The 23,909-nt window shown below is 46.9% G+C and overlaps 1 protein-coding gene across 1 annotated transcript in view; it reads right to left on the bottom strand.

Annotated features, from left to right (window-relative positions):
• The window catches only part of LOC143929798 (ovostatin-like), a 214,208-nt gene extending 192,745 nt beyond the window's left edge, over window positions 1-21,463 (bottom strand). Inside the window, exon 1 of the mRNA XM_077453774.1 lies at window positions 21,339-21,463. Coding sequence (XP_077309900.1) covers window positions 21,339-21,403 — 65 coding nt within the window. The 5' untranslated portion in view covers window positions 21,404-21,463. The remainder of the gene's footprint in view (window positions 1-21,338) is intronic.
• Window positions 21,464-23,909: the final 2,446 nt, after the last annotated feature.

The following is a 23,909-nucleotide window of genomic DNA, read 5'->3' as shown; positions in this document are numbered from 1 at the left end:
GGCGTTAATCAGTGCTTTGTTTATTTTTCTATACCGCTGTTCAGCCCCCCGTGTACCCCCTCCCGAGGAGTCCAACTTCGGGTCTAAACACCAGTTTAGGTCGCCTGCTAGAATTACCATACCCTTTCTAAATTCCTCCAGTTTATTTAATACTCTCAATAGAAATTTCTCTTGGTTTCTATTTGGTGCATATACATTGACAATGGTACATTGCATATTTCCCAGGTTACCCTTTAAAAATAAATATCTCCCCTCTGGGTCCGTCAGTCGTTCCTCTATTTCAAATCTTACTGATTTGTCAAAACCAATGGCTATCCCTCTGGAGTGCGCAGAGGGAGAGTCTCCATAGAACCACATTGGGAATTGGGATGATGACATTTTTATCCCTGAGTTACTAGTAATGTATGTTTCTTGGAGGCAAATGACATTTCCCCCCATAAATTGGAGTTCTTTATTAATTTTGTATCTTTTTTCTTTGGTGTTTAGTCCCCTCACATTATATGTTATCACATTAATCAAGACCATTAAGAACTATTCTATTGTTTAACGCATGTCGACCCAGAGGGGGCTTTCCCATTCGGGTGACCAAGGAGGGCGCGAAGGACGTACCAAAAAAAGAAAGACCCCAAGATTCTCGCAGCGTTCATAGCTTCCGTTAGAGGTTTCAAGAGCCTCCTTCTCCTCAGTGTTTCCGGGGCTAGGTCTGAGAACACTCGCAGCTCTGCACCCTCAAAGGAGATCTCCGGTTCTGCCCTTAGTTTCTCCATTATTTGCCCTTTCTCCTCTGCATAGTGGAACCTAGCTATCACATCACGTATGGCATCCTTACTTACTACCCCCCTAGTTACAATCCTATGGACCCTGTCAAACTTTATACTTTCAGTGGGCTCCTTTTGTAACAACGGGTTAAAGACCTGCTGCACTAGTTTACCCAACTCTGTGGCGCCGTATTTTTCGGGGATACCTTTAATACGTACATTCTTCCTCCTACTCCTATTTTCTTGGTCTTCTAATTTGTATAGGAGGGACCTATTTGTTCTCTGGAGATTCTGTACCTGTTCTGCTATCTCGTCTATCCTAAGCTCCTGGTTGTCAATTCTATCTTCAATCTCTTCTACCCTCTCCAGTACACGACCTATGTCTGCACGCACTCCAGCTATTTCTGTCTTTAGGGCCGCCTCCATCTTTGCAAACATTTCCCCCAAACATCTCTTTTATCAGAGTGGATTCCCCTTGTGGGCCTGATCGCACGGTCTCTTCCTCTGGCACTACTCTTTCCTCCTCTTTATCTCTTTGACCCCTGGCTGAGCTTTGAGTTGCCAGACATGTCTCTTTCACCCCCCCACTTTTAGTCCCATTGGCTTTCGCTCCTTTTCCTTCCTCTCCTAACCTCTGTCTACTCAAACCTGACCTTCTTCCCCCTGCCTGTTTTGGACTTTCCTGCCCCTCTTCTAACGTACTAGTGTTGGTAGTATTACTTGCCATATATCTCTGAATCCCTCCGGGACTGGATACCGGCGGGGCATTCTTTCCTGCTTTTGCCTTCCCCCTCATTCTTACTTCCTGTCTTTCCTTCCAAAATTCCCAAATTATTCTCTCTTTTCCCTTTTTTTTTTCTCTCTTTTCTACTTCTCTCTTTTACTCTCCCCCTTTTCTGAGACCTGGACGTCCCTTCAAAGGGGCTCGTAAGAACCTCTGGGGTATGAGCCTTTCCTAGAATCCGCCTATATCCCCTTTACCAGTACATGCATCAAAATTTAAATAAAAACCTTCAACAAACGCATTAAATCAATAAAGAAATAGCGAGGGAGATACCCTCATATGCAATCAAACTGTAAGGAGGCAGATATCTCCTAGGGAGATCATGTGATTCCAATAAAGTTGCCTTTTCTCAGGTGTACTGGGACATCCGGGTCTTCCACAGTTTCTACTCCTACCGACCGTATCCTCTCCTGCCCCCTTCTCGTTTCCCCTCTCCTAGGCTAGGAATTGTTTATTGTCTCTGGGACCCCTGTTGTTGTGCGTGGATGGGGAGAGGAGAATGAAGAGGACGACATTATCCTGGATGATGAGCAGGAGCCAGGCCACGACACCGCTTCCATTTTAGTGCAAATGGGGGCCTTCATGCTCCAGTGTTTTAATAGGGACCCCCGTATAAAAAGCATAAGGGTCAAGGACCAGTACTGGGTGGTAACGTACTTAGACCCCTGGTGCAAACACAAAATGGCGGAAATGTTACCGCCGTCACAGAGGGCTGTCAGAATGCAGCACTTGCAGGCCTTGCTTCGAGAAATGCTGAATTCTGCTTTTGCGTGCGCTGGCAGAGGAGCAATTCCCACTCCCAGAGAAGGAGTTGCGGGTACCAATCCAACAGCGCCTGCAAGAAAAGGCCGGTTTGAAGATGTGTTGGTGACTGCGGATATGAGGTCATTCTTTCAGCCGACCCATCGACAGGTGTCATCCGGATCCAGCATCAGGGAACGCCTAGACCGTCAGGTGTCCAACTACATCGGGTTAACGGCCGATGTGGACACTCTGAGGAGTGATGAACCCCTGGACTACTGGGTGGGCAGGCTTGACCTCTGGCAAGAGCTTGCCCAATTTGCAATCGAACTGTTGGCTTGCCCCTCGTCCAGTGTCCTGCCTGAAAGGACGTTCAGCGCAGCAGGGGGGATCGTTACCGATAAGCGTACTCACCTAGCTCACGACAGTGTTAACTACCTCACATTTCTAAAAATGAATGAGGCATGGATCTCGGAGGAATTCAACACATGTGACCTGTAGACCATGTATATGTCGATAAACAATTTTTTTAATCGAGCACACAGACCTTCTTTCTTCATTTGGCTCACTTCCTTGTCCAAAAAAAGCACACCATACTATATGCCCGTACCCTCCTCTTTGAAGAGGTTGAGTGGTGTCATATTTCTACTGGGGCTGCTTATTATGAGGGGCTCCCACCATCCCTGTGCTGTGCTGACTTTCTCCTGGGGCTGTACCTCTGCTGTGCATATTATGAGGGGCTCCCACCATCCCTGTGCTATGCTTATTATGAGGGGCTCCCACCATCCCTGTGCTGTGATGACTTCCTCCTGGGGCTGCTTATTATGAGGGGCTCCCACCATCCCTGTGCTATGCTGGCATCCTCCTGGGGCTGCTTATTATGAGGGGCCCCCACCATCCCTGTGCTATGCTCATTATGAGGGGCTCCCACCATCCCTGTGCTATGCTCATTATGAGGGGCTCGCACCATCCCTGTGCTATGCTGACTTCCTCCTGGGGCTGCTTACTGTGCAGGTGTCAGTGCTGTATATCACGGTGCTGATGTCAGTACTCTCTATCACGGTGCTGCTGTCAGCGCTGTATATTACGGTGCTGGTGTTAGTGCTTTATGTCACGCTGCTGATGTCAGTGCTCTCTATCACGGTGCTGTTGTCAGATGACTCTATCATGGTGCAGGTGTCATTGCTGTATGTCACGCTGCTGATGTCAGTGCTCTCTATCACGGTGCTGCTGTCAGTGCTGTATATCACGGTGCTGATGTTAGTGCTTTATGTCACGCTGCTGATGTCAGTACTCTCTATCACGGTGCTGCTGTCAGTGCTGTATATCACAGTGCTGGTGTTAGTGCTTTATGTCACGCTGCTGATGTCAGTACTCTCTATCACGGTGCTGCTGTCAGTGCTGTATATCACGGTGCTGGTGTTAGTGCTTTATGTCATGCTGCTGATGTCAGTGCTCTCTATTACAGTGCTGTTGTCAGATGACTCTATCACGGTGCAGGTGCCATTGCTGTATGTCACGCTGCTGATGTCAGTGCTCTCTATCACGGTGCTGCTGTCAGATGACTCTATCATGGTGCAGGTGTCATTGCTGTATGTCACGCTGCTGGTGATCATCTCCTGCACCCTCTTCTTTGCCTACCCTGACCTTCCCTCTCCTCCATTGCCTTCATGCGCTCCACAGTCCTGAATTGTCACAACAAATTCCCATATAAAAAAAGAATGCTTGTAGTTGTCGATCCCAGATTCACCTCATACATGTGTTATGTCATTGGCCATGTGGTGGGACTATGCTTGTACAGCTATTAATTATTTTGTGGCTGCAAATTTGACCTGTAGGTTTGCAAAGTTCGCCTCCCATTGAAGTCAATGGGGCCTGCCGCAAACGTTATGGTTCGCAAACTATCGGCCGCTTTCACGGTCCGCGTTCGCGAAACGTCCCGTCGGAAGTTCGTCCATCACTAACAGAGACCCACAAAGAAGGTTTTTATTGGTTAAGGGTACGATTGATGATAAGTTATATACGTTCATCTCTTACTATGCTCCTAATAAAGGACAAATACAGTTCTTCAGGCAATTGTTTTAGCCCTTGTACACAGGGTCGGACATTCCGACAACCAAATCCGTCGGATTTTGTCAGACGGATTTTGTCCGATACTGTTGCATACACACAGTCGGACAAAGTTCGGACAAAGTCGGACAAATCCGATCGTACTTAACGTGATGACTAGTGATGGCCGAACGGTTCGCCCGGCGGTCGTTTCGCGGCGAATTTCCGACTTTCGCCGTCCGCGGGTTCGAACGCCTTTTTCCGTCGTTCGCCCCGGCGGACTTACGTGTTTAATGTATACAAGAACTTTAACCTTTCGTGACACGTTTATCATGTGTTACAGGACAACCAATTGAGACATGACAGCTCATGGACACTTGGACATTCCCCCTAACCTATAAATACACCCGATCCGGTGGCCATTTTACATTCTTTCTTCTGTCACTGTAGGGAAAGGATCCTGTGTGGAGTAGGGACAGAGAAAACGCTAGCTATTTGGTACACAAAAGTTCTTTTCAGGACTGGTATAGGTGTTAGGTCAGCAGCCTGAGTTTCTTTTGTCAGTTTAGATAAAGGGACAGAGCGCTGTATGCTGCTATTTTAGGGACAGCTCAGCCAGATTAGTCTTTCTTCATCATCATCATCATCATCATCATTAGCTGTTACTATCAGGTCCACAAAAGAGCTGTTCCAGCTAATCGTTCCAGCCTACTCTTTTTTGCCAATTTGTATAGGGACAGGCAGGAAGCAGTGTGTCAGGCAGTGAGGATAATTTTAAAGACTTGCTGTTACTATTAGTTCCACAAAGGTTCTTTTCAGGACTGGTATCAGTGGTACGGTAATAGGCTTGTACACGTATAATATTCTTTCTTCCAAATATAGAAAGAATATTATACTTGACTGCTGCCCTTCTGCTGCAGTCTGCTAATCATTCACAACTCACTTGTTCCACAAAGCTCTTTATCAGGACTGGTAACTTGGTCTGTCTAGGGTGCTACGGTACATAGGCTTGGGTGCGGTACAGTCTGCTGTTCTGTAAGGACCGCTATCGGTCCACAATACATAGGGTTGCCGTGCACTACTGCTGACCGCTGCCCTATACTGCAGCAGTCCTTCAGCGGTATAGGGACTGACGCACAGTCTGCTAAACACTAATACACAACCTGCTTGGTCCACAAAAGTTCTTATAAGGACTGGTAACTTGGTATAGGGTGCTACGGTACATAGGCCTGAGTGCAGTACAGTCTGCTGTTCTGTAAGGACCGCTATCGGTCCACAATACATAGGGTTGCCGTGCACTACTGCTGACCGCTGCCCTATACTGCAGCAGTCCTTCATTGGTATAGGGACTGACGTACAGTCTGCTAATCACTAACACACAACCTGCTTGGTCCACAAAAGTTCTTATAAGGACTGGTAACTTGGTATAGGGTGCTACGGTACATAGGCCTGAGTGCAGTACAGTCTGCTGTTCTGTAAGGACCGCTATCGGTCCACAATACATAGGGTTGCCGTGCACTACTGCTGACCGCTGCCCTATACTGCAGCAGTCCTTCATTGGTATAGGGACTGACGTACAGTCTGCTAATCACTAACACACAACCTGCTTGGTCCACAAAAGTTCTTATAAGGACTGGTAACTTGGTATAGGGTGCTACGGTACATAGGCCTGAGTGCGTTACAGTCTGCTGTTCTGTAAGGACCGCTATCGGTCCACAATACATAGGGTTGCCGTGCACTACTGCTGACCGCTGCCCTATACTGCAGCAGTCCTTCATTGGTATAGGGACTGACGTACAGTCTGCTAATCACTAACACACAACCTGCTTGGTCCACAAAAGTTCTTATAAGGACTGGTAACTTGGTATAGGGTGCTACGGTACATAGGCCTGAGTGCGTTACAGTCTGCTGTTCTGTAAGGACCGCTATCGGTCCACAATACATAGGGTTGCCGTGCACTACTGCTGACCGCTGCCCTATACTGCAGCAGTCCTTCATTGGTATAGGGACTGACGTACAGTCTGCTAATCACTAACACACAACCTGCTTGGTCCACAAAAGTTTTTATAAGGACTGGTAACTTGGTATAGGGTGCTACGGTACATAGGCCTGAGTGCAGTACAGTCTGCTGTTCTGTAAGGACCGCTATCGGTCCACAATACATAGGGTTGCCGTGCACTACTGCTGACCGCTGCCCTATACTGCAGCAGTCCTTCATTGGTATAGGGACTGACGTACAGTCTGCTAATCACTAACACACAACCTGCTTGGTCCACAAAAGTTCTTATAAGGACTGGTAACTTGGTATAGGGTGCTACGGTACATAGGCCTGAGTGCGTTACAGTCTGCTGTTCTGTAAGGACCGCTATCGGTCCACAATACATAGGGTTGCCGTGCACTACTGCTGACCGCTGCCCTATACTGCAGCAGTCCTTCAGCGGTATAGGGACTGACGTACAGTCTGCTAAACACTAATACACAACCTGCTTGGTCCACAAAAGTTCTTATAAGGACTGGTAACTTGGTATAGGGTGCTACGGTACATAGGCTTGAGTGCGGTACAGTCTGCTGTTCTGTAAGGACCGCTATCGGTCCACAATAGATAGGGTTGACGTGCACCACTGCTGACCGCTCACCTATACTGCAGCAGTCCTTCAGCGGTATAGGGACTGACGTACAGTCTGCTAATCACTAACACACAACCTGCTTGTTCCACAAAAGTTCTTATAAGGACTGGTAACTTGGTATAGGGTGCTACGGTACATAGGCCTGAGTGCGTTACAGTCTGCTGTTCTGTAAGGACCGCTATCGGTCCACAATACATAGGGTTGCCGTGCACTACTGCTGACCGCTGCCCTATACTGCAGCAGTCCTTCATTGGTATAGGGACTGACGTACAGTCTGCTAATCACTAACACACAACCTGCTTGGTCCACAAAAGTTCTTATAAGGACTGGTAACTTGGTATAGGGTGCTACGGTACATAGGCCTGAGTGCGTTACAGTCTGCTGTTCTGTAAGGACCGCTATCGGTCCACAATACATAGGGTTGCCGTGCACTACTGCTGACCGCTGCCCTATACTGCAGCAGTCCTTCAGCGGTATAGGGACTGACGTACAGTCTGCTAAACACTAATACACAACCTGCTTGGTCCACAAAAGTTCTTATAAGGACTGGTAACTTGGTATAGGGTGCTACGGTACATAGGCTTGAGTGCGGTACAGTCTGCTGTTCTGTAAGGACCGCTATCGGTCCACAATAGATAGGGTTGACGTGCACCACTGCTGACCGCTCACCTATACTGCAGCAGTCCTTCAGCGGTATAGGGACTGACGTACAGTCTGCTAATCACTAACACACAACCTGCTTGTTCCACAAAAGTTCTTATAAGGACTGGTAACTTGGTATAGGGTGCTACGGTACATAGGCCTGAGTGCGTTACAGTCTGCTGTTCTGTAAGGACCGCTATCGGTCCACAATACATAGGGTTGCCGTGCACTACTGCTGACCGCTGCCCTATACTGCAGCAGTCCTTCATTGGTATAGGGACTGACGTACAGTCTGCTAATCACTAACACACAACCTGCTTGGTCCACAAAAGTTCTTATAAGGACTGGTAACTTGGTATAGGGTGCTACGGTACATAGGCTTGAGTGCGGTACAGTCTGCTGTTCTGTAAGGACCGCTATCGGTCCACAATACATAGGGTTGCCGTGCACTACTGCTGACCGCTGCCCTATACTGCAGCAGTCCTTCATTGGTATAGGGACTGACGTACAGTCTGCTAATCACTAACACACAACCTGCTTGGTCCACAAAAGTTCTTATAAGGACTGGTAACTTGGTATAGGGTGCTACGGTACATAGGCCTGAGTGCGTTACAGTCTGCTGTTCTGTAAGGACCGCTATCGGTCCACAATACATAGGGTTGCCGTGCACTACTGCTGACCGCTGCCCTATACTGCAGCAGTCCTTCAGCGGTATAGGGACTGACGTACAGTCTGCTAAACACTAATACACAACCTGCTTGGTCCACAAAAGTTCTTATAAGGACTGGTAACTTGGTATAGGGTGCTACGGTACATAGGCTTGAGTGCGGTACAGTCTGCTGTTCTGTAAGGACCGCTATCGGTCCACAATAGATAGGGTTGACGTGCACCACTGCTGACCGCTCACCTATACTGCAGCAGTCCTTCAGCGGTATAGGGACTGACGTACAGTCTGCTAATCACTAACACACAACCTGCTTGTTCCACAAAAGTTCTTATAAGGACTGGTAACTTGGTATAGGGTGCTACGGTACATAGGCTTGAGTGCGGTACAGTCTGCTGTTCTGTAAGGACCGCTATCGGTCCACAATAGATAGGGTTGACGTGCACCACTGCTGACCGCTGCCCTATACTGCAGCAGTCCTTCAGCGGTATAGGGACTGACGTACAGTCTGCTAATCACTAACACACAACCTGCTTGTTCCACAAAAGTTCTTATAAGGACTGGTAACTTGGTATAGGGTGCTACGGTACATAGGCTTGAGTGCGGTACAGTCTGCTGTTCTGTAAGGACCGCTATCGGTCCACAATAGATAGGGTTGACGTGCACCACTGCTGACCGCTGCCCTATACTGCAGCAGTCCTTCAGCGGTATAGGGACTGACGTACAGTCTGCTAAACACTAATACACAACCTGCTTGGTCCACAAAAGTTCTTATAAGGACTGGTAACTTGGTATAGGGTGCTACGGTACATAGGCTTGAGTGCGGTACAGTCTGCTGTTCTGTAAGGACCGCTATCGGTCCACAATAGATAGGGTTGACGTGCACCACTGCTGACCGCTGCCCTATACTGCAGCAGTCCTTCAGCGGTATAGGGACTGACGTACAGTCTGCTAAACACTAATACACAACCTGCTTGGTCCACAAAAGTTCTTATAAGGACTGGTAACTTGGTATAGGGTGCTACGGTACATAGGCTTGAGTGCGGTACAGTCTGCTGTTCTGTAAGGACCGCTATCGGTCCACAATAGATAGGGTTGACGTGCACCACTGCTGACCGCTGCCCTATACTGCAGCAGTCCTTCAGCGGTATAGGGACTGACGTACAGTCTGCTAAACACTAATACACAACCTGCTTGTTCCACAAAAGTTCTTATAAGGACTGGTAACTTGGTATAGGGTGCTACGGTACATAGGCTTGAGTGCGGTACAGTCTGCTGTTCTGTAAGGACCGCTATAGGTCCACAATAGATAGGGTTGACGTGCACCACTGCTGACCGCTCACCTATACTGCAGCAGTCCTTCAGCGGTATAGGGACTAAGAGTTTTGTCACAGGGTCATTTAAAAAATGACATGCAGAGGAAGAGGCAGGCCCTTCCGCAGGGGTGGTAGGGGTAGGGCAGGAGCAACAGGCTTGAGCCAAAGTGGGAAGTTGCAGAAGGTGCGTTCAATTACTTTAAAGGATGCACCAGACTTGGTTGAGTGGCTCGCTCAGCCTTACTCTTCTGCACCCTCCTCATCCTCTCGATCTGCACCCTCTTCTTCACTCTCTGCTATGTGCACCCCCAAAGACACTACCACCAACAACACGACCACCACCACCACCACCACATACCTTCCGCTTGAGTCACTGGAATTATTTTCCGATCCATATCAAGAGGACATTTCTGATGCGCAGCCACTCTTGGTATTGGATCAGGAAGAGGAGGTAGCAACAAGCGCTACTCAGCAGTCTGACGCCAGTACCCAGATCAGCCCAAGGAGGAGGTTGGTCCCCGGTGTTGCTGCCTACTCTACTTATAGCGGTGGGGAAGGTGACGTTGATGATGACGTGTCTAGTGATGTCACGTGGGTGCCCACAAGAGAGGAAGAGGAGGGGAGTTCAGAGGGAGATATGGACCAGCAGATAGGGAGGAGAAGCAGCAATGACTTACATTGCACAGCAGGGACAAAGCAGACTGCAAATGTATCAGGAGCGAGTCATCGACCATGTACGGTCACATCTGGCGCTCCCAGGACACCGGCACATGGCTCCGCAGTGTGGGCTTTTTTTAACGTGTCCGCTGCTGACAATAGCGTTGCCATCTGCAATCTTTGCAGTCAACGCGTTAGTCGCGGTAAGCCCAATACTCACCTAGGGACGACCGCCTTAAGAAGGCACATGAGCAGCCATCACCGAGCCCAGTGGGAGCAACGGAACACACAAAGCCACACTGCAGGCTCTCACCGTCCAGCCTCGTCTTCTACTTCTCCTTCTCCTCTCTCCTCACAATTGTCCTCCACTCCACCTTCCATCACGCCAAGCTCACATTTTTCTGCAAAAAGGCAGGCTTCCGTGGGCCTAATGTTTGAGCGTAAAAAAATGATGACGCCGGATAACCCTCTTGCCCAACGGTTGGCGGCTGGCTTGTCAGAACTCATAGCCCGCCAACTACTGCCATATAAACTGGTGGACTCGGAGGCCTTTCGCAAATTTGTGGCCATTGGAACACCACAATGGAAGGTCCCAGGAAGGAAGTATTTCTCAGAGAAGGGCATCCCAGAGCTATATGGCCATGTTCAGCGGCAAGTGAATGTATCTCTGGCACACAGTGTCGGTGCCAAGATACATCTGACCACAGACACGTGGTCTAGCAAACACGGGCAGGGAAGGTATATCAGTTTTACTGCCCACTGGGTGAACCTTCTGACGGCCGTCAAGCATGTAACCCGTGGCACCCGTGTAGATTTGGTTTTACCGCCACGGATTGCATGCAGGCCTGACTCTTCTTCTCCTCCTCCTACTCCATCCTCCTCCCTCTCCTCCTCAGCTGCCTCCTCCTTTTCCGCTGCTAGCGTCTCTTCCACTGCACCGCCCAAGCTCCCCAGAACCTATTCCACATGCCAGGTGAGACGTTGCCATGCCGTGCTGCGTCTGTTGTGCCTGGAAGCAAAGAGCCACACTGGCCCGGCACTCCTTTCAGCTTTGCGTTCACAGGCAGATGAGTGGCTAACACCGCTCAATTTGACAGTTGGTAAAGTGGTGTGTGACAACGGTGCCAATCTGCTTAGCGCATTGAAACAGGGCAAAATCACGCACGTGCCGTGCATGGCACACGTCTTAAACTTGGTCGTGCAGCGATTCCTTGTCAAATACCCTGGGGTCCAGGACATCTTGCGGCAGGCAAGGAAAATCTCGGCCCATTTCAGAAGATCTTACACGGCCATGGCTCGCCTTGCTGACATTCAGCGGCGACACCATCTGCCGGTCAGACGTCTTATTTGCGATTGCCCGACGCGATGGAACTCAACCTTCTATATGCTTGATAGGCTGCTCCAGCAGAAACGTGCAGTTAACGTCTACCTGTATGAACTCTGCGAAAGAAACGGTTCTGGGGAGCTGGGTTTTTTTTCACCGCGCCAGTGGCTGCTCATGCGCGACACATGCAGACTTCTGCGGCCATTTGAGGAGATCACCAAACTGGTCAGTCGCAGCCATGGCGCCATCAGTGACATGGTACCTTATGCCTTCTTTCTGGAGCGTGCATTGCGTCGTGTCATTGATCAGGCTGTGGAGGAGCAGGAGCGGGAAGATGAGGAAGTCGCAATGCTGGATGAATTCCCAGGGGGGGCTACTCTATCTGAGACAAGTCAACAACAGGAGTCTGATGAGGAGTCAGAGGAGGATGGTGCCGGGGCGGATGAGCAGGAGCAAGAAGAGCATGCTTTAAACCTTTCTGGGATCCCTGTTGTGCGAGGATGGGGAGAGGAGAATGAAGAGGACGACATTATCCTGGATGATGAGCAGGAGCCAGGCCACCACACCGCTTCCACTTTAGTGCAAATGGGGGCCTTCATGCTCCAGTGTTTTAATAGGGACCCCCGTATAAAAAGCATGAGGGTCAAGGACCAGTACTGGGTGGCAACGTACTTAGACCCCCGGTACAAACACAAAATGGCGGAAATGTTACCGCCGTCGCAGAGGGCTGTCAGAATGCAGCACTTCCAGGCCTTGCTTCGAGAAATGCTGCATTCTGCTTTTGCGTGCGCTGGCAGAGGAGCAATTCCCACTCCCAGAGAAGGATTTGCGGGTACCAATCCAACAGCGCCTGCAAGAAGAGGCCGGTTTGAAGATGTGTTGGTGACTTCGGATATGAGGTCATTCTTTCAGCCGACCCATCGACAGGTGTCATCCGGATCCAGCATCAGGGAACGCCTAGACCGTCAGGTGTCCGACTACATTGGGTTAACGGCCGATGTGGACGCTCTGAGGAGTGATGAACCCCTAGACTACTGGGTGGGCAGGCTTGACCTCTGGCCAGAGCTTGCCCAATTTGCAATCGAACTGTTGGCTTGCCCCTCATCCAGTGTCCTGTCCGAAAGGACGTTCAGCGCAGCAGGGGGGATTGTGACCGATAAGCGTACTCGCCTAGCTCACCACAGTGTTAACTACCTCACATTTCTAAAAATGAATGAGGCATGGATCTCGGAGGAATTCAACACATGTGATCAGTAGACCATGTATATGTCTATAAACAATTTTTGGAATCAAGCACACAGACCTTCTTAATTCATTTGGCTCACTTCCCTGACCCAAAAAAGCACACCGTACTATATGCCCCTACCCTCCTCTTTGAAGAGGTTGAGCGGTGTCATATTTCTACTGGGGCTGCTTATTATGAGGGGTTCCCACCATCCCTGTGCTGTGCTGACTTCCTCCTGGGTGTTCTTATTATGAGGGGCTCCCACCATCCCTGTGCTGTGCTGACTTCCTCCTGGGGGTTCTTATTATGAGGGGATCACACCATCCCTGTGCTGTGCTGACTTCCTCCTGGGGCTGCTTACGGTGCTGCTGTCAGCGCTGTATGTCACGGAGCTGCTGTCAGCGCTGTATGTCACGGAGCTGCTGTCAGCGCTGTATGTCACGGAGCTGCTGTCAGCGCTGTATGTCACGGAGCTGCTGTCAGCGCTGTATGTCACGGAGCTGCTGTCAGCGCTGTATGTCACGGAGCTGCTGTCAGCGCTGTATGTCACGGAGCTGCTGTCAGCGCTGTATGTCACGGAGCTGCTGTCAGCGCTGTATGTCACGGAGCTGCTGTCAGCGCTGTATGTCACGGAGCTGCTGTCAGCGCTGTATGTCACGGAGCTGCTGTCAGCGCTGTATGTCACGGTGCTGCTGTCAGCGCTGTATGTCACGGAGCTGCTGTCAGCGCTGTATGTCACGGAGCTGCTGTCAGTGCTGTATGTCACGGAGCTGCTGTCAGCGCTGTATGTCACGGAGCTGCTGTCAGCGCTGTATGTCACGGAGCTGCTGTCAGCGCTGTATGTCACGGTGCTGCTGTCAGCGCTGTATGTCACGGAGCTGCTGTCAGCGCTGTATGTCACGGAGCTGCTGTCAGCGCTGTATGTCACGGAGCTGCTGTCAGCGCTGTATGTCACGGAGCTGCTGTCAGCGCTGTATGTCACGGAGCTGCTGTCAGCGCTGTATGTCACGGTGCTGATGTCAGTGCTCTGTATTACGGTGCTGCTGTCAGTGCTCTGTATCTCCTGCACCCTCTTGTTTGCCTACCCTGGTCCCTGACCTTCCCTCTCCTCCATTGCCTTCATTAGCTCCATAGTCCTGAATTGTCAGAACAATTTCCCAAATAAAAAAAAAATGCTTGTAGTTATCGATCCCAAATTCACCTCATACATGTATTATGCTATTGTCCAGGTGGTGGGACTACGTGCTACCCCCTAATAATTACCCCGTGGCCGCAAATTCGACCTAAAGGTTTGCGAAATTCGCCTCCCATTGAAGTCAATGGAGCCCGCGGCGATCGGTCGTTTTCGCGAACGTTTGTGTCCGTTCGCGTTTCGCGTTCGCGAAACGTCCCGTCGGAAGTTCGTCCATCACTAGTGATGACGTTATTTTGTTAGGACGGGACTACGTTCAGGGTAGTAGCCAATAGCTTTTGTCTAGGAATTTGATCTGAGCATGTGTGGCACTTTGTCCGATCGGAATTCTCTACACATGATCGGACAAAGTCCGATCGGATCATGTTGTCGGAAAATTTTATAGCCCAGCTGGAAAACTTGGTCCGTCGGATACTCTGACGGAAACATTCCAATGGAGCCCACACACTGTCGGATTATCTGACAACACGGTCCTATCGGACATTGTCCATCGGAATGTCCAACCGTGTGTACAAGGGCTAAGACCTTTAGCCCACTTATGGAAGGTGTAATATTATGGGAGGTGATTCTAATACAGCCCTTGATACTGGTCTGGATAAATCTAATCCACTTAAAGCACAATCAGTTAGACCCAGCAGAGCTAGTTTACAAATAGCGCAAATGATTTTTCAGTCTGGTTTAACTGACATTTGGAGGGAACTAAACCCAAAATGTACAAGATTTTACTCACTACTCAAATCCACACCAGTCTTATTTACGTATAGATCACATCCTTGTCTCTATACATCATATTACATTGGCCATTACATCCTCTATCTTAGATGTTGCCTGGTCAGACCATTCCATGGTTCTATTAACAGTAAGAAGAGATAATTATGAACAACAGGCTTCTCATTGGACTCTTAATCAATCTATTTTGAAGGACCCCATTATAGTGTCTGAAATATAAGAGGCTCTTCGGGAATATTTTTGCCTTAATGATGTGGGTGATGTTTTTGCAGAAACTCTATGGGCAGAGCATAAGGTGACCATTAGAGGCAAACTAATACAAATTTCAGCGAGAGGAAAGAGAGAGAGGATGTCAGAAATAGAAAGATTGGAGAGTGATTTTATTAATTTAAGTAAACAACATAAAAGAGATCCCTCCAATGTCCCTATTTCCAAGCTAGATACTGCTCGATTGGCCCTAAATTTGGCTCTTACAACAAAGGAGGATAAATCTATGAGATGGTCTGGGGCCAAGTTTTACCAGACTAAAGACAAAATAGGATCCATGCTAGCACACAAATTGTCACCCAGGCTTCGTTCACACGCTCTTCCTAAAATCAAACAGGCGGATGGTACCTTTGCTCTGAATTCACAGCTCATAATGAAGGCATTTCAGGACTTTTATGCTGAGTTATATAAGGCAGAGATAAATTCTAACCCAACTAAAATACACGAGTTCCTAGACAACTTACATCTTCCAACACTGATGTCTACTCATTAAGCTGAAATGGATGCTCCCATTTCTATTGAGGAGGTGTCAGAAGTTATAAAAGCCTTAAAGGGTGGTACAGCGCCAGGGCCTGATGGCTTCTCTTCCCCTTATTATAAAACTTTTTCTGATCTTCTAATCCCCTACCTCACTAGATTCTTAAATTCTATGACTAAGGGCACTTGGATAGGTAATCAACTTAATATGGCGTATATTTCTGTAATCCCAAAACCAGATAAAGACACAAGCCAAATAGAGAACTATAGACCTATCTCTCTAATTAATAATGACTTTAAAATTTTGACCAAAATATTAGCAAACTGATTGGCATCATTTATAGGACTATATATTAATAAAGATCAGGGGGAGTTTATCCCTGGTAGACAGGGTTTGATCAAGTGCGAAGGGCGGTCGATCTTAAATCAATAATGCAATCGGAATGGGAGGGAGGTCATAAACAAGAAGGAATGCTGTTATCATTGGACCTTCAGAAGGCCTTAAATTCAGTCTCATGGACATATGTCTTTGCAGTCCTTAGAAGATGGGTATTTGATCTAAATATTTTAGGAATCCTGGAAGTCTTATACTCAACACCAGTAGCCATAGTCAGACCTCAGGGACTCTTCTCTGACCCAATTAAGATTGGCAGGGGCACGCATCAGGGCTGCCCCCTCTTGCCCCTGATATTTGCTATAATGATTGAATCCTTGGTGATAGCCATTCGTATTAATCCGAATATCAGGGGGATTCAGTGTGGCCAAAATAATCATAAATGCGCACTGTTTGCTGATGATCTTCTGCTATTTTTATCCTCCCCAAATTCTTCCTTACCCGAGATATGTTCATTACTCAATGAATTTGCGTCAATATCAGGACTAAGAGTGAATATGTCTAAATCTCAGGCTCTCAATGTGTCCCTCCCAAGCTCTCTGGTCTCCCAATTACAGGAAACATATGAATTTAGCAGGAGTAATTAATCAATTAAATATTTGGGACTTAATATAACTCCCAAGATTGAAAATCTGTACCAAGCAAATTATGTATCGAAAACTTGAAGCTGAACTCAAGAGTTGGGAGTCACACAATATTGATTGGATTCGTAGAATTAATTTGGTCAAGATGACCCTATTGCCTAGACCTTTGTATTTGTTTCGATCCCTTCCTATCCCGATTAGAAGAGATCTAAAAACATTTCAAGGTAAACTTAATAAATTTATATGGAACAAGAAAGGTTCACATCTATCAAATCGTAATTTATTTAATCTCCCTAAGAAAGGTGGATTGGGTCTTCCAAACCTCCTAATGGTGCTATCAAGCAGCCCGATTAGCACAATTGTCCGTTATATACCTTAAAACTGAGCAACCAGATTGGTTATTAATAGAAAGCCAAGCAGCTCCTACATTCTCCATGGAATATTTACTATGGAGTCCTCCCAGGAACAGACCTCCCATCCTGTCACCAACTCTTTCACAATCCCTTACTATTTAGGATTCCCTTAGGAAGCTCCCTTCCCCCGGTTTCCAAAATACAACCATTAGCTCACCTGTTCCAAAATCCTCTATTCCCACATGGCATGGACGTTGAGGCCTTCAAGTGGTGGAGGGACAAGGGGGTGTACCGCATTGGTAAATTTTTTTCCTGCACAGGCCCACTACCCCTTAAACACGTTATAGAGGAACTAGATCTTCCCTCTACAGAAAAGTCTAGATTTTACCAGATCTCAAGCTTTGTTCATTCTTTATGGAAAACTAAACCTAATCCTCCAAGATTTATGGTATATGAAGGTTGGTGTGCACAGGCCATGGAGCGGAAGGGGGGGATTTCTGTGTTTTATGAAAGTGGTTTATCACTTGCTTCTAATTCTGTAAAATTACCATACATGTTGGCCTGGGAGAAAGATGGATCAGTAGGAACCTAGGTTCAGACCAAGGTATGACTGTTCGGGCATTTGGAAGAATGCCCAAACTTTTGCCTGTTTGATTCCCTTTTCGGTGGGAGCTGAACATTATATATAGAACAGGTATTTCTACCACTTCTATATGTGACAACTTCCCATTGTCAATGGTTCCTAGGAAATCAGCGGGAGATGGCACCCACTCAGGCCCGTCGCGACAGGACAGGCAAAACAAGCAATTGCTTGGGACCCCAAGCTGGCCTGGGGCCCCAGCCGTGGCACCGGCCGCCACTTCCACGTCGGTGGGGTTGTGCGGTGACACTGTTGCGGTTTTGTACACAGAGCCCCTCTTCATTCCTGATCCTCGTGTCACTGTCACCCCCTCCAGCTCCTTCCACTCTGGGTGGGTCCAGGTGTCTCTTTACGGACCATCTCCTCAGAACTGGAAGTTTTTCAGCAGTGACCGGGAGAAGAAGGTAAATAGAGGTGAGAGTGTCTATTGTAGAGTGTGGGTTGTCCGCTCCCTACTGCGTGTACCCGGGGTGTGTTCTGTCATCACAGCTGGGGGTCAGGACATGACAGCTGTGTACAACACAGGAGATTGTTCTACACAGGCGACCTACTGTGGAACTACATCTGCCATTATTACTGTGTGTTGGGACCAGGCCCGTTGCGACAGGACAGGCAAAACAAGAAATTGATTGGGGCCCCAAGCTGGCCTGGGGCCTCTATGTCCATTTTGCCTGGGGCCCCCAAATTCCTTCAAACAACCCTGCACCCGCTGCATCCCTATCAACTGCAGCAGTCTGCAGAACATTGCCTTACATGGCCAGGAATCCCCAGCCATGTAAGCAAAGGGGTGGATATAGCAGAGATATCACTGCCCAGATAATGTCACTGGCCATACCAAATATCATCATTAAGGTCACTACTATCCCCGTCTTTTCCCTTATATAGCTGGCAACAGCTCGAGGAGCTGTCGTTTGGTTAGAAGTACTATCGTGATTGGTTGAGTGTGTTGGGTCTGTCAGGTTTTTAATTTTGAGGAGTTGGAAGGCAACAGGTATCGTGATAGATAATGCATTTCCAAAGAGGGACATTTTTTGGGCCTTTTTTTTTGTTTTTCATGAGGGTCCCCCTTAACCACTTTCAGACCGGACCAATTTGCTGTTCAAAGACCAGACCACTTTTTGCGATTCGGCACTGCGTCGCTTTAACTGACAATTGCGCGGTCGTGCGACGTGGCTCCCAAACAAAATTGACGTCCTTTTTTTCCCACAAATAGAGCTTTCTTTTGGTGGTATTTGATCACCCCTGCGGTTTTTATTTTTTGCGCTATAAACAAAAATAGAGCGACAATTTTGAAAAAAACGCATTATTTTTTACTTTTTGTTATAATAAATATCCCCAAAAATATATAAAAAAACATTTTTTTCCCTCAATTTAGGCCGATACGTATTCTTCTACATATTTTTGGTAAAAAAATCGCAATAAGCGATTATTGATTGGTTTGCGCAAAAGTTATAGCGTTTACAAAATAGGGATAGTTTTATAGCATTTTTATTAATAATTTTTTTTTTTTTTTTTTTTTTTACTAGTAATGGCGGCGATCTGCGATTTTTATTGTGACTGCGACATTGTCGGGGACCCATCGGACATTTTTGACACATTTTTGGGACCATTGTCATTTATACAGTAATCACTGCTATATAAATGCAGTGATTCCTGTGTAAATGACACTGGCAGTGAAAGGGTTAACCAGTGGGTGGCAGTGTAGGGGTTAAGTGTTCCTAGGGGTGTGTTACTAACTGTGGGGGGGTTGGGCTTTCATTTAGTGTACACCGATCTCTGCTCCAATCACATGGAGCAGAGATCAGCGTCACTAGTTGCTAGGCAGAATGGAAAAATGTTGTTTATACAGCATTTCCTCCATTCGGCCGCTCCGTGAGATGATCGCGGGGATGCCCGCGGCGATCGAGTCCGCGGGTCCCACGACCGGACTCACGGGGGTCCCGACCAGCGCGGGAGCGCGCCGCCGACGGCGCGCTCCCGATGGCAGGGCGGCATAGAATATTGGACGTACATGTATGCCAATATGTCTGCCCGTGCCATTCTGTCGACGTACATCGTCGTGCGCTGGTCGGGAAGTGGTTAAACTTGCTGCCCAGCCTTTTTCTGACATTTGTTGCTTACAGGTTAAAATTTTTATTTTTTGCTAGAAAGCAAGTTAGAACCCACAAACATATTTTTATTTGCAGAGACTCTAGAGAATAAAATGACGGTCATTTCAATATTTTATGTCACACTGTATTTGCGCAGCGGTCTTTCAAACACAATTTTTTGACAAAAAGATACCTTTTAATGAATAAAAAAAAAACATAATAATTACCCCAATTTTTTTGTGTAATGTGAAAGACAATGTTATGCTGAGTAAATGGATACCTAAGGTGTCACGTTTTAACATGCTTGTGGAATAGCAACAAACTACGGTACTTAAAAATCTCCATAGGAGACACGTTAAAAAAAATTATAGGTTACCTGTTTAGAGTACGTACGTATGTATGCATTTGCTTATAAACACAAGCATGGAGGGATGGGGTGCTTTAAATTTTTATTTCCTTATTTATTTTCCTTTTTCTTTTCTTTTTTACACTATCCCTTGTAATAGAAAAAAAGGATGACAGGCCCTCTTTATTGAGAGATCTCAAAAAGACCCAAAATCTGTAATTTACCTTTAAAAGCAATAGAAATTATTTTTTGGACATTTTGACTTTAAAAAACAAAAATAATCATTGTTTATGCCTGAGAACCGGAAGTTACTTTAGAGGGCGCTCCGGTCCTCAAAGGGCATAAAGTCGAGTAAGGGTTATACTCAACTTCCTGCCTAGCAAACAGCTGCATCGGATCAAATGCAGGCTTAGTGGATGGCTCCAGTAAGTTTGAAAATGACTGGGAAGCGGCAGGAAGGTACCTCTCCCACCACTCATAAAAGTTATCTTGCAGGGTATCCACAACTGGGATCACTTATCGGATAACCAGCCGCCTAAGGGTAAAAACGATGCTGTGGTTATGGTATATAGCTGCAGCCATAACCCCAGTTTTTATCATCAAAATCATGATGAACATTCCAAGTTAGGTGGTCGGCAAATCCATACTGAACTCAAAAGGTCTTCTATGCATTTTTTTGGGGGGGGGGGGGGGGACCTTACACACAAATAAAAATTCACTTATTCTATAAGATATGCCACAGCAAAAATAAAATTTACAAATTTAAAATTATCAAATTTTATTAAATTTATGGCAGATTACATTTCATTTCTGGCTTCTTTTTAGAAGAAAAAAAAACACACACACACACACACACAGACCACACACAGACCCTGTCAAAGGTCCTACAGATATTTTAGGAGACCCTTTGAGGCGTCCATGTGCCTTTTATTAAATAGAAGCCAGAAGGAAAATGCAATTTGTTGGCAATTTAAAACCATTTTTCTTTTGTAAATGTCAGTGCTTGAAAAAAATATGTTTTTAAAAATGTTGTACTGGTACATGTTCCCCAGGGCAGTGCCCAACCTTCCCCCTATGCTATTTTTTGATCACTCTTTGCCTATTAGCCCAGAAAATAGATATTTATAATTCTGTTTGGCCCCCATTGATTTTTAATGGGGCTCAGTTTTGAAGATTGCCAAATCCTGACCGCACTGACAGTTTGGCTCATCCCTATTGTTGACCTCTATCTGGAAATAATCAAACGCCTGCTTCCGGCTTTAGTATTTTCTAAGTCACAGATCCAGAGCAAGTGAACAGATCAGAAAAGGCAAAGTGAAGTCACATATCCTGATCTGCATACTTGTTTGAGATCAGTGTCTAAAAAGCCACCAAAACCATTGGACAAGCATGACATGAACTGGTGCTTTCAGAAGAGTTCACCAATGATGGCTTCTCTACTTCCCAGGTAAAGAACAGAAAAAAAAGACAATTTCTTACTGTGCTATGCCTCCAGCAATGAGACCCAGGAGGGTGATGCTCAGCAGAAGACCTCTGGAACACATCTTTCTTCACAGATGGTGACAGGACTGTGAGCAGGACACAGCTTCAAGGTATTCTTGGAACCTGGAACTTTTATAGACCTGTAAGTGAAACTTAAACCAACCTCTTTCATCCATTGGTGCCACCCCATAATCATGAGTTTCTTCACACCCAGCATCTTTGCAAACATTATGCAATAAGGAATTAGGTAATAAACATTTAGACTGCAAGAGGAACACATAAGGAGTTAGATTTTTTGGGATCAGATGAAATGTATGAATTTCCTCATTACCAGTCTAAAAGAACAATGATTCCCTCAGGGCAAGGCTGAGTAGTTGTGTAGGAAGGAGGAAGGGAACTGTCACCTGCGCAAATTCAGTAGATTCATTATTGTTTATTATTTTTTTTCCCTATGGAATTGGACAATAGCCAATACAGAGCCACTCCAATCATATACTGTTTACATGCTGGTATAATGGATACTGGTTTTCTAGCAAAACAATTCTGCTACAAATATTGAAAATGATAGCTTTATCCTGAACACTAAGGGAATTTTCACATACGTGTCTCCGTGAAGTGGATTCCACTTATTCATCGGGGGGATCAAGCAGGCTGATGACAGGTCCATGTCTGCTCTGCTATGACACAGTCCCGCTCTCCTCTATGGGGAAATTGGATGGAAACAGACAGCCTGTCCATTTGCATCTGATCCGATCCCCCGGATGGATGAAAAATAGGACCACCAATCCATTTGTTTTTTGCAGGCAGGATCGGGTTAGATGGTGGCAGGTGTCAACGGACATGTGTGCTGCTCCATAGAGGACAATGCAGTGTCCGCTCAGGTCTGCATGAAAAAACTGACAGGAGGACCTGATTGGACTGCAGCCTTTTTTACATCTTATTCTAAAACCATGGGCAATAATATGGAGCTGACCTACCCTTCACCATTCTGGAAAGGCTTTCTACAAGATTTTGGAATATGTCTGTTGTACCTATTCAGCCAAAAGGACATTTAGGAGGTCAGGTACTGATGCTGAATGAGAAAACCCGCCTCACTATCAGAATTCCAGTTCATTCGAAAGATGTTCACTAAGGTTGAATTCAGGGGTCTGTGAGGGCCACTGTAGTTCCTTCACACCAAACCCATCAAACCATGTCTTTATAAAGCTGACGTTATTCACAGGGGTACAATTATGCTGGGACAGAAAAGGGTCTTGATCATATTTGGAGTATGCCTGTGGGAATTTGTGCCCATTCAGCCAAAAGAACATTTGTGAGGTCTGGTTCTGATGTTGGATGAGAAGATCTGGTGCACAATCGGTGCTCCAATTCATCCTAAAGGTGTTCAGTGCAGTTGAGGTCATGGGCTCTCTCCAGGGCACTTAAGTTTCCCCCACCCAACTGGTCAAGCTTTATCTTTATGATGATGGATAGGGATGAGCCGAACACCCCCCGGTTCGGTTCACACCAGAACTTTCAAACGGACCGAAAATTTGTGCGAACTTTAGAACCCCACTGAAGTCTATGGTGTCAGGTCCCCTAGAGGCCAGGTGACAGATGCACACCGTAGGGATCAGGAGTGCACCGCAAGGTTGTGGACCCTACGGCTGACTGCTGCGGACGGGAGTCAAGGAAGGCAGGGCTGCTGTTACACCAAGATGGATCCCACCGGGGTTAGAGAGTAAGATTCCCTGGGGCAGAGTCTAAGAGCCAGCAGGTGTTCACCAGAGCCTCTAGTGGTGAGGATGAACTGGGCTGCAACTGGCTCCAGGTCGCGACCCCCAGGGTCCCCCTACTCACACCCACAGTAGGCAAAAGGAGAATAGGGATAGTGAGGGATAAAGCCAAGGTCGGGCCACAAGCAGACAGGGATAGTCAGGGACACGCCAAAAGGTCAGGATCACAGGCAAACAGGGATAGTCAGCTACCCACTAATAAATTTATTAAGTGGCACACACCTGACAATTTGGAAGAATTGTCAGAAGAAGAACAGGAGATAGCGAGACAAATGTTATACGACGAATCAGATGTCTTTGCTTGAGATGTAGGAGACAGAGGATGCATTCCTAAACTGAAACTAAGGATAAATCTGAAAGATGAAACTTCTGTCCAGGAACGCTACAATTCGATACCGAAACCCCTATACAAGGAAGTGATAGAATATATCCGAAACCTTCTTGACCGAGGTTGGGTAACTAAATCTTCTTCCGCATACTCATCACCAGTTGTCTGTGTTCGAAAGAACGACAGTAGCCTATGACTATGTGTTGACTTTAGGGAGTTAAACCAAAAGACTATCCCAGATAGACATCCACTACCTAGAATACAAGATCTGCTGGACAGCTTAGGAGGATTTACATGGTTCTCAATCCTGGACCAGGGTAGTGCGTATCATCAAGGCTTTGTGCATGAAGTCTCCAAACATCTGACGGCTTTCAGCACTCCCTGGGGACTCCTGGAGGGGAATCATATTCCATTCGGATTAACTAATGCCCCAGCAGCATTTCAGAGATGCATGGAGAATGTACT

This window comes from Lithobates pipiens, unplaced genomic scaffold (assembly GCF_037356315.1).
Source record: "Lithobates pipiens isolate NorthernLeopardFrog02 unplaced genomic scaffold, aLitPip1_a1.2 Scaffold_25, whole genome shotgun sequence".
Lineage (NCBI taxonomy): Eukaryota > Metazoa > Chordata > Amphibia > Anura > Ranidae > Lithobates > Lithobates pipiens.
The sequence above is the reverse complement of the archived record's forward strand: the minus strand, read 5'-3'. Positions and strand labels throughout refer to the sequence as shown.